The sequence below is a fragment of the Mustela nigripes genome, chromosome 2 (assembly GCF_022355385.1).
Source record: "Mustela nigripes isolate SB6536 chromosome 2, MUSNIG.SB6536, whole genome shotgun sequence".
Lineage (NCBI taxonomy): Eukaryota > Metazoa > Chordata > Mammalia > Carnivora > Mustelidae > Mustela > Mustela nigripes.
In genome coordinates this window covers 24,983,636-24,994,654 of record NC_081558.1, presented here as the reverse complement: position 1 = coordinate 24,994,654, position 11,019 = coordinate 24,983,636, and the positions used below count along the sequence as shown (strand labels likewise).

Genomic DNA, 11,019 nt, shown 5'->3' with positions numbered 1-11,019 from the left:
TGTGTGTGTGTGTGTGTGTGTGTGTGTGTGTGTGTGTGTGTGTGTGTGTATACACATATGCATATATACATACACACATACCCCGTCTTCCTTATCCATTCATCTGTTGATGGACATCTAGGCTTTTTCTATAGTTTGGCTATTGTGACATTGCTGCTATAAATGTTCGGGTGCACATGCCCCTTCGGATCACTACTTTTGTATCTTTAGGGTAAGTACCCAGTAGTGCAATCACTGGGTCGTAGGGTAGCTCTATTTTCAACTTTTTGAGGAACCTCCATGCTGTTTTCCAGAGTGGCTGCACTAGCTTGCATTCCCACCAACAGTGTAGGAGTGTTCTCTTCTGGGATCTTCTTGTGTGACTCTCTTTCCAGTAAGATAGCTTGGACCTTAAATCTCTGTTTTTTTAGGGCTGCTAGGCCTTTTAGAGCCAGGCTCAGAGCTGGAACAGTGTCACTTCTGTAGGAGATGGTGGTCTAAGTAGTCACAAGGCCAAACAAATGAAATAGAGACTAAAAACACAATCTAAAAGATCTTTATTATAGAAATTTTCACACATACATTTAAACAAAAGAAAATGAAAACCATGTGGAACCCCACCACTTGATAACGTTTTATGTGTGTTGTCCCAGTCTTCTCTTTAAGTAGTGTGTATGTATGCGTGTTTTATGTAAGTCAAAAAATGTTTTGTAGTCGTTCCCGACTAGTGTGTCACGAATATCTTTCCATCTCATTAACTATTCATGTTATGGTTACATTATTCTATCCACTGTCAGTCTGTCTCTTTCATCATTTATGTAACTGAATCCTATTGTTGGAACTGTTGATTTGCCTTTTCTACAGAACAGATTATCATGCAAAAATCTTAGATACAAAATGATTTTTGTGTATTTTCAAGTAGAATAAAATATAGCTCTAAGTAATGTAAACATTTGAAACGAAGTTCCTTAGTTAGAAATGAGTGTAACTCTTGGGACTTTTTAGGGAAAGGAGGAGACTTTATGGAAAATATTTATTCATACTGTATATGAGGACTTTTTAGGATGTAAAACACAGATACCCCAACTAGAATTGAACGTAATGAAAAAAGAAACATATGAGTGAAGCTATCCATTGTCTGTTGCTCTAGTAATGCTGCAGAACATCCAGCTGCAAAACATCATTGACATAATAAGGATTTGTTTTGTCCATTGGTGTATGGGGCTCATTGGATATCAGCTGCACTTGCTTATGCCTCTGTGGTCAGCTGCAGGTTGGCTAGGCAGCTCTGCTCATCTTGAGTGGGCTTGCTTAAATGTCTTGGGGTTGGTTGGCTGTTGGCCAGGACACCTTGACTCTATTTCATATTTCTCATCTTCCAGCAAGCAAGACTGGGCATATTCTAATTACTGTTGCAGAGGAAAATGAGCAAGAAAATAGATACACAAGAGCTGCTTTAGGCCTCTGCTTCCTTCACATATGCTACCACCTTATTGGCCAGAACAAATCATATGAGTGAACTCAGAGTCAGATTGGGAGGGCACTGCCAAGGACATAGGTGCAAGAAGGAGTGATGAATTGGGGTCAATAATTCAGTCAGTCTGCCTGGCATGTGTAGCCAAAATGGTCTGGAGTAGATGTACCTTCAGTGAGTGCTGGATCCAGGGTATCAAGTTATGTCACTTGGTTTGATTTCATACTATCTAAAGTTTGGCTCTGGGGTGCCTGGGAGGCTCAATTGGTTAAGTAACTGCCTTCAGCTCTGGTCATTACCCCAGGTCCTGGGATGGAGCCCCACATGTATCTCCTTGCTCAATGGAGAGTCTGCTTCTCCTTCTCCCTCAGCCTGCCACTCCCCTTGCTTGTGCGCTCTCTCTCTTTCTCTGTCAAATAGATAAATAAAATCTTGGGGGAAACAAAAAGTTTGGCTCTGCTTTCCTTTGCATTAGCTTCACTCCCAAGACAGCCATTTCCATGTGGAGGTCCTCTGAAGCTCCATCTCAAAAGCAAGTAATTCTAGCTGCAAAAGAGCTTGCCTTTCCCAATTGTTCCAACTAAAGTATGGTGTAACTCTTTTTGGGCCAATGTGGACCACATGCCTATCCCTAACCTAAGGTCACTAAGGTAGTCAGTGTTAGAATAGAAATTTGAACCCTGGTTTGCCCTTCTCCAAAATCTGTGTTCTTAGTGTCTAAAACGTGAAGAAAAATAAAGTATACTAAACATATCCTCAAAGGAAGAGCGGGAGGCCATTATGCACCACAATAAGGCCATTTGGGCCCAACATTGAAGGGATAATCACAACCCTGTATCCCAGCTACATAAAATTCTACAACAAAGTTCTTGAGTGACTATGACAGGGAGCTTCTACTACTCTTCTCCAGGGGGTATCGGCCCAGGAGCTCTAACATGGTCTACTATTCCCTTGTGCCATTTCTCTTCAGGTGTGAATTAATGTGGAGTAATTATTTAGGTCAACCAGAATTGGAAAAGGAAGTCCCAAAACACCAGCCTGAAAGAAGTGTGTGACGGGAGAAAAAGACAGGACTACCATTTTCTCTGGTAATAGCATTTAGGATCTGGCTAGATGTACAGGAATCTTAATGGTTGAGCCTCCTTTTTTTCTTCTAGCTCCAAAATGGCCAATAGTTTCACTCCTGAGCCAGTGCAAGTTGATTGGTGGTAAACCCTCTAGAGTGTTATGTTGAGAAGAGTTCCAGCCTTAGTGGAAATGAGGACTGTGGTGGATTAGTGATGACTGGAATGTGTACAGGGGTGGGAAGTAACAACATGCCTGACTATTATGTGACGTCCTAGGAAGAAAAAGCTTCTCAGAGTCACTGTCAAGCCACTTGTGTATGGGGGCCATGCCCCTAGGATGGAGTATTTTATAGCAAATTTCCCTATGATGAGGAATTCTATGGTGAATTTTCTGGAAGTCCCAGCTGTCACTTAGCACAAACCAAAATGCAGAGCATCATTTTCCTGAAGAAAAATGAGCTGCTTCTTTGCTCTGAGAACTTTTGAGCTTGCTTGGGATTTGGGTGTGGGAAATAGACAAAATATTTACATGTAGTAAATAAAGTTTGGGACTACTTAAAAAAAAGAATATGGGTGTGACTATTGTTCTTGTATCTGTCATTATCATCATTAACCTATTGATACATTTTAAAAAATATAATGTAGTCAGAGTTCTAAAGAAGTTTGTTTTTGATTATTTTTTTCTTCTTCTCATTTTTCAGATCCTCTGGAGTCATTTTCTGGAACAGAGTGTGAAAAGAATGCATTGAAAATTCTGGCCAATAGTGGAAATACTGGCTTAACCCCCAACTTAGTATAACATTCCTTCTCTTCAATAGCACCTCATAATAGAAGAAAAATGTATGGAAGTGCAAGAACAATCACCAATCTGGAAGGTAGTCCTTCCAGATCTCCTCGTTTGCCAAGGTCTCCTCGTTTGGGCCACAGAAGAACAAGCAGTGGGGGAGGTGGAGGAACAGGCAAGACACTGTCCATGGAGAACATCCAGTCCCTAAATGCAGCCTATGCTACATCTGGACCTATGTACCTGAGTGATCATGAAGGGGTGGCTTCGACAACTTACCCAAAGGGCACCATGACTCTGGGAAGAGCCACAAATCGAGCTGTTTATGGAGGCCGAGTCACAGCCATGGGGAGTAGTCCCAATATTGCTTCTGCTGGACTTTCCCACACAGATGTTCTTTCATACACAGATCAACATGGTGGTCTGACTAGCTCATCCCATCACCACCACCATCAGGTCCCTTCCATGTTGAGGCAGGTAAGGGACAGCACAATGTTAGACCTTCAAGCTCAGCTCAAAGAACTTCAGAGAGAGAATGACCTCCTCCGGAAAGAACTAGACATCAAAGACAGCAAGTTAGGATCTTCCATGAACAGTATCAAGACCTTCTGGAGTCCTGAGCTCAAAAAGGAGAGAGTCTTGAGGAAAGAAGAGGCAGCCCGAATGTCCGTTCTCAAGGAACAGATGAGGGTGTCCCATGAAGAAAATCAGGTAGGTTATGACTCATCTCTGTGTTTTTCAGCCTTGGCTTTTCACTGAGTAGTTGATGCTTTGCAGATGGCACCACGACCTATGTGGAAGAAAGTTCAGCATCATCAAGAAAGCTATGGTTTAGGACGTGTTTGACTTAGAGACTACAAAAGGTCATATAAGCAATATGAAATTATAACTTCTGATCTTATTTTCCATTAACTTTTTCACACTGTTGCAGAAGAGGGGGAATCATTCTTTATTGCCTAACTTTTATACTTGGTTATTTTTTTTCTTTTTTCAGTGGTAACAACAGCAGCTCAGATGTACTTCCTTCTGCATGGAAGAGGAAAATGTTAATTTTTGCAAGAGTAGACACTTTAACAGCAACATTTAAAGAGCCACATTTGACTGATGAATTGATTTATTTTTGAAGTGAGAGCAAGTTTATTTCTTTCTAGAATGAGTGGAGTTTATACTCTAAACAGCAAACCAAATAATATTAAGTAACACTGGGTGGAATGGGTTTGATACCAGGTTGGAGAAACAAAAAAATTTGTAACCTGATCTTTCCTTTATCCATTCATATTAAATAAGCATGTACTATGTGCAAGACACCTTCTTACTCTTTGATCTATCTTCCATGTTATAGCAAGATTAGTTTTCCCTGTGTCTACTTTCAGTTATACCATTTCTCTGCTTTACAGCCCTCAATAATTACTTATTGGCTTCAGAGTGAATTTGGCATTTTGGCTGAGCCATCAGCACCTTACTTTGGAAGGCCTGAGCCAGGCTTTCCAGCCTTATCTCATACCCCCTCCCTGCGCATCTCCTGTGTTACCTGCACTCCAACTTGGTGATTGCTGCACTTACTCAGGGTTTTACCCCTTCAGTTCTTTACTCTTTCTGTTCCCTTTCTCTGGTAGCTTTCTGCCAGAGAAAGGTTTCCCTTCTCTGGAAGCCTCTCCCTTCCTTTTCCCTTTTATAGTTGGCTAGTCTCCCATTTCCAAATCCTACCTATTCTGTGGGGCTCATTCATCTGCTCCTGTTTTCATAAGGGCTTTGGAGTCTGACATTCCTGGGTTTAAATCCCAGCTTCACCTCTTATGAGTAGTGAGATAAGTGCTAGGAGATGGGGAGTAGAGTGCTGTGGCATTTGGTGGAAAAATTTCTGGGTATCACTTAACTTTCTGTAGAAATTTGAGATAATTCTAACTTGGCTGACCTTGTGATTCTTTGATAATTGGTCTTGATGTTGGCCTCACGAAGCTCTCTGCCTTTCTTGGGGTTATCTGCTGGCCCTCCTATCTGTTGCCCTGGATACCACCCCTTGGAGTCCAAGTATCTTTAGAAGCATTTCTGATCTTTGTGAGAATCTGTTCTTCATTCTCTTCTATGTGTAGAAAGCAATCACCTTATCCTTTTGACTATCTGACAGAGTCTTTGCTGGTTTTCAGATGTGAAAGTGTGATTTTTAGTTAGAACAGAAAGTTTTGTTCTTCAGTCCTAAATCAAATTAATGCTCTTTACTATCATTTCTGCTTTTTTCCCCTGACTTTGCTGGTTCGTGATGTCTTTATGAACCTGTCACTGCTATGTGTATTTCCCTAATTCTGTACTGGTTTTCTTTTTTAGTTGTTTTGGAAAAACGGTTACAGCTATTTAGGAATCATGCAAATAATGACAAAAAAGTTTGAAATCCATTCTTTAAACTGTCAGCTCAAAAATTACTTTTATCTTACGTTGCTATCATTAAATTTTTTTTTGAGCACAGACTCTCACTTACACACATGTATGTTTACTTATAAATTACGTGATGTGCTATTATGCCAATCTATTATGTGTCTTTTCCGACATTCACACAGAATTAAATATGTATGGAAGTTGTTGACAAAATAAAATAAATGACATATTGAGGTACATTTTAATGACACACAAAACCTTCATGCTGTTGTAAAAGCATTTTAAACCCCTTGTCTATTTTGTTAGCGTTAGTTTAGTTTAAATATCCATAATCCTACTTAACTGTCCCAAGTTGCTATAAGTCAGAAATAAGTGAATACTTGAGGGGGCTCCTACTACCCCTTCTTAGTTCCGGAAAATACTATGATCATAGGCTACCTTAGGTACTATGGGTGCCCTGTGATCATGTGACGTATGATCCAGTAAAAGCTCCAGTGTTAATCTTTCTATTAAATATGATTAAAATGTGAACATTTTCTTTTTTAGGCTAAAAATGCAAAAGGAGGAAGCAGCATGGAGTGTTTGAAAAGTCAATTTACTTGCAGTATGAGGTAGTATTACAAAGTAAAGAATATAAAGATTGACAAAAAGCAAGTCATTTTTTAAAAATTGAAGCACTTCTCCTTCTCCTGTAGGAATTATGCCAGCATCTGTTTTAGGAGTATGTGAGTACCTATTGGTCAGGATAGGGTAGATCCTTCTGCAGCAGTCAAATCTCAGTGGCTTAACACATCAAGATTCACTGGAAATATGAAGTAGGTCAGGTGACTCCAGGGCAGCCCTCCTCCAGGCAGTGACTCAGGATTCAAGCTTTCTGCATCTTGGCACATGGCTTCAGGAGTTGTCACACCAGAGGAAGGGGGTGTGTGGAGATGGCACATTGGCTCCTCAGTTCCTTGGGCTGGAAGTGACCCAATTGCAAGGGATTGGGAGTTATAGTATAGTCCTTTCTTCTTTCCAGGGAGGAGAGTAAGATACAAAGGACATCTAGAAATTTCTACCAGTGGGGTTTTGGTGTTCGTCAAAAAGTGGAGCAAGATGAAATAAAGCTTGGGGAACAATCTAGACTCCTGCTGTTGCTGCTGTTTCTATTATTACTACTACTGTGACCAGTAGACCTCTGTTGGGGGCTTACTATGTGCCAATCATTGTTCTTGGAGCTTTGTGTGTATTAGCTTATTTATTGTTTGCATTAGTCACCTTGAGTAGGTGCTAGACTTTTTCTTGTTTTGCACATGAACAATAAATGTAGAAAGAATGAGCAGTTTGCCTAAGTTCACACAGCTAGTTAATGAGAGCTGGTCTTCAATGCTTTGGTCTAGTTCATGGAAATGTCTAGGACTTATGTTTAGTAACTCCTTACAGGAACACTGAACTGTGAGTGTAATCTTAGTTTAATGGGAAGATCATATATGTTAGATGAGAAAAATGACTTGTTCTGATAGAGTGACTAAGAATGTGATTTAGTTTAATGGATTTCTATTCTTTTTTTTTTTTTTTAAGATTTTATTTATTTATTTGACAGACAGATCACAAATATGCAGAGAGGCAGGCAGAGAGAGCCGGGGAAGCAGGCTCCCTGCTGAGCAGAGAGCCTGATGCGGGGCTCAATCCCAGGACCCTGAGATCCTGACCCAAGCTGAAGGCAGAGGTTTAACCCACTGAGCCACCCAGGTGCCCTGGGATTTTTATTCTTTTTTTTTAAAGATGTTATTTATTTATTTATTTGTCAGAGAGAGATGGAGGCACAAGCAGGCAGAGCAGCAGGCAGAGGCAGAGAGAAGAAGGCTCCCTGCTGAGCAACGAACCCAATGCAGGATTCCTTGATGGGAGCCCCTGGGATCCTGAGATCCTGACCTGAGCCGAACGCAGCAGCTTAACCAACTGAACCACCCAGGCATCCCTGGGGATTTTTATTCTTTTTTTTTGGGGGGGGGGGATTTTTATTCTTAATTAGGAATTTATTTCATTTTCGTAGAAGTGGTTTTTTGTGCTGTTTAGAATTTCAACCATTTACCATTACTGACTGTAATTTCCCTTTAGAGGAAAAAATCATGGAAAATTTTTCTATATGAAAGAAAAAAATGTAAAGCAGATGGGGAACATTTGACTGTGGTTTCTTATGCACAACAACCAGAGACTGCATCTACAAATGAAGTTCAACCACTGTCTGTTTGGATAATTAGAAGTTTGCTAGCATAAATTCAGGTGATCTAAAACAATTTGAACTATACTACGTGAATACAAATGGGAAGCAGGTCCATCATAGGCTAGAGGTCAGGAAGCTCAAGTGCTCTTGTGTATGAGATTCATGGTTCTGTGTACTTAATGGTCACTAATACAGACCTTTCACTCTTATGTGCAGTGTTGAAGAGGGAAACCACTCATCAGTTCTTTTGCACTATATTTTGAAGTTATAGTGATTCTGTCCAGGGGAGGTGAACCCAGCTCCAGATCTAAGAGACGATGTTGAACACCTTTCCTGTGTTACAGGAAGGGCAGGACATTTGCAACCTTGGAGGCAATTGGGTAGGGAGCTGTGACCAAATATCATACAGGCAAAGGATAGATACTCAGATTCCTGGATGGGTATTCCACACCAGACACCTATCCAGACTCCTCACTTCCATCTCCTAGTCTCTCTCCAAGGTGCTACTTCTCAGCCACGTAGGTCTGCATGAATAGAAATAAATTTGGGACTACTAAGAGTTGTAGTATTGGCATGTGGAATCACTGGAATGCATGGATGCAGTTACCCTTATGTTATCACTTGCGCTTTCTGCTTCATGATGTACTTTCTGGAATGGAGGAAGAGGGTGGTGGAGTATTATGACGGCTAATTCTTTGAAATGGTGTGAACCCATAGCCTCTGCTCTCAATGTCACCCCTGTAGACTGATTTGGGGAGAGGTGAGAAGAAAAGATTCGGAATGTGTGTTTGGCTACCACTTGAGATAGCCCCCTTATTATTTGTAATAGCCTGTGGAGTTGGGGTGGATGTTGAGGGCAGGAGAATCCAAATCCTGGAAGGTTAAGTGACCTAATTTTCTCTTAAAGTTTATACTATTGTCTTTTTTTTTTACCCCTTCATTCTATTTACCTGCATGATAGAGATCAGAGAGGGAAAACATGATAGAGAAGAAATTTTCAGAAAGTTCATAAGGACTTATGTCTTGCAGTTTGATGCATGTAAGTTACTGACTTTTCATATTCCTGGATTTTTTGGGGTCGTTATTAACTTTATATTTCTAATAGATTACTTTTTCTAAATTAGATGTGTATTAAGCAGTTTTGAGACGTTTTCCTAACTTGTGCATGGCTAGCCAAGGATCTGCTTGAATATAAATAGCATCACACGCTGGGAGATTGTACTCGATCTAATATTTACCCATCTTGCACGAAGAAGTGGGACAAGGTCACTGGGAAACGTAACCTAAGAAGTGTAAGTAAACCTGCCTGGGGAGTTTTATGGCTTTGAAGCAATGGTTATGTGATCATTTCTATTTCTGGCTTAACACAATAGGAAATAATCTACTCTAAATCAATATTCGTATGGGGTTTTGATGACTTTTTTTTTAAGCTAGTTTCAACGTATGATTTTTTTTGGTTCTCATTCTGAGCCTGTAACTTGAACACGTTGAGATAGGTCACGTTTCCATGTTTCTTTTATCATTATTTTTTGTTTTATTTGATTAACTCTAGGGCCATTTCAACAGGGGTCATTAAACTCTGTTCTAAAATACTGCTGTCACTGGGAGTATCCAGATACGAAGAGCTGTGCCAGTTGGAAAAAGGTGGTAGAATTCATTCTGTTTCCTGTTGGGAAGATGGCGAGGTAGCTGCATTGTGAAGGGGGCATCCACTAACTGTTAAATGCAGCTGCAGTCCCCTTGAGCACTGGGTTTTTGTGAAATCAAGGACTCAGCCTTGCAGTGCCCAGGTCCATCTAGTCTGTCAATGGGACTTAAATATATTCACTGTTCAGATAGATCCGTTTTATCCCTGTGCCTTCTTTCAGGCTCCATTCCTCCTGCTACTTTGAATCTGAGATCCATGGAGCCATCAAAGCCACCTTTCCAAAGTATTTCCAGGGAAACAATACTTTCCAGAGGGGATTTCCCAGTCAAATAAACTTGAGGCATGACATACTAGATACTCTTATCCCGGAAATCCATAATGCATAATGTTATGGGTTGAATTATGTTCCCCCCTAAATGATATGTTAGAATCTTAATTTCCTGTAACTCTGTGATTTTATTTGGAGATAAGGCCTTTTGAGAGGTAATCAAGTTAAAATGAGGTCATTTGCGTGGGCACTAACCCAATATGTCTGATGTCCTTACCAAAAGGGGAAAGTTGGACACAGACATAAACATGAACAGAGGGAAGACCACGTGAAGACGCAGGGAGAAGATGGCTATCTACCATCCAAGGAAAGAGGCCTGGATTCTTCCCTCACAGTTCTCAGAAGGAAGCAACCCCAGTGATACCTTTATCTGGATCTTCTAGCCTCCAGAACTATGAGGCAATAAATTTCTGTTGTTTAAGCCACCTGGTTCGTGATTCTTTGTTATGGCAGCCCTAACAAACACATACGATATATCAGCATGTGAAATGAAATGCTCTCACTTTTGCAGTTAAAAAAATGATGATGATGATTTTTTTAAAAAGATTTTATTTGCTTATTTATTTACTTGACACACAGAAAGAGAAGGAGATCACAAGTAGGCAGAGAGGCAGGCAGAGAGAGAGAGGGGGAAGCAGGCTCCGCTCAAGCAGAGAGCCTGATGTGGGGCTTGATCCCAGAACCTTGAGATCATCACCTGAGCTGAAGGCAGAGGCTTAACCCACTGAGCCACCCAGGTGCCCCTAAAAAATGATTATTAAGGGGACACTTGGGTGGCTCAGTTGGTTGAGCAGTTGAGCGTCCGACTCTTGATTTTGGCTTATATCCTGATCTTGGGGTCGTGAGATTGAACCATGCGTCAAGCTGCATGCTCAGTGGAGAGTCTGCTTGAGATTCTTTCTCTGCCACACCCCTCCAAAATAAATTTTTAAAAAAAGGAAAAAAAAATCTATTAAGTTTGCTTAATCCCAGCAAAGACCATGAAACCTTATCTTAAACCAAGCATCTATATATTGAGCAGCTGTTGCTGTAGTAATGCTGTGTAACAAGCTGTTCCAAAACCTAATTGGCTTAAAAAGATAAGCATTTACCTCTCCCTCATGTATCTGCAGGTTGGGTGCTACTTAGTTGGGCAGGGCTGGACTTTTGACACCAGG

At 40.7% G+C, this 11,019-nt stretch overlaps 1 protein-coding gene and 1 long non-coding RNA gene across 8 annotated transcripts in view; both read left to right on the top strand.

Annotated features, from left to right (window-relative positions):
* The window catches only part of ERC2 (ELKS/RAB6-interacting/CAST family member 2), a 915,738-nt gene that overhangs the window by 27,848 nt on the left and 876,871 nt on the right, over nucleotides 1-11,019 (top strand). For all 7 annotated transcript variants that reach the window (XR_009402378.1, XR_009402376.1, XR_009402377.1 and 4 more), the window contains exon 3: nucleotides 3,222-4,015. Coding sequence is in view for 1 of the 7 variants with exons in the window: in XM_059389982.1 (XP_059245965.1) it covers nucleotides 3,359-4,015 (657 nt within the window). In the remaining 6 variants the exon portion in view is untranslated. The remainder of the gene's footprint in view (nucleotides 1-3,221; nucleotides 4,016-11,019) is intronic.
* LOC132009814 (uncharacterized) lies at nucleotides 6,271-10,287 on the top strand. The gene is made up of 4 exons (XR_009402066.1): nucleotides 6,271-6,288; nucleotides 8,848-9,178; nucleotides 9,439-9,530; nucleotides 10,086-10,287. It is a non-coding gene; the product is annotated as an uncharacterized LOC132009814 (long non-coding RNA).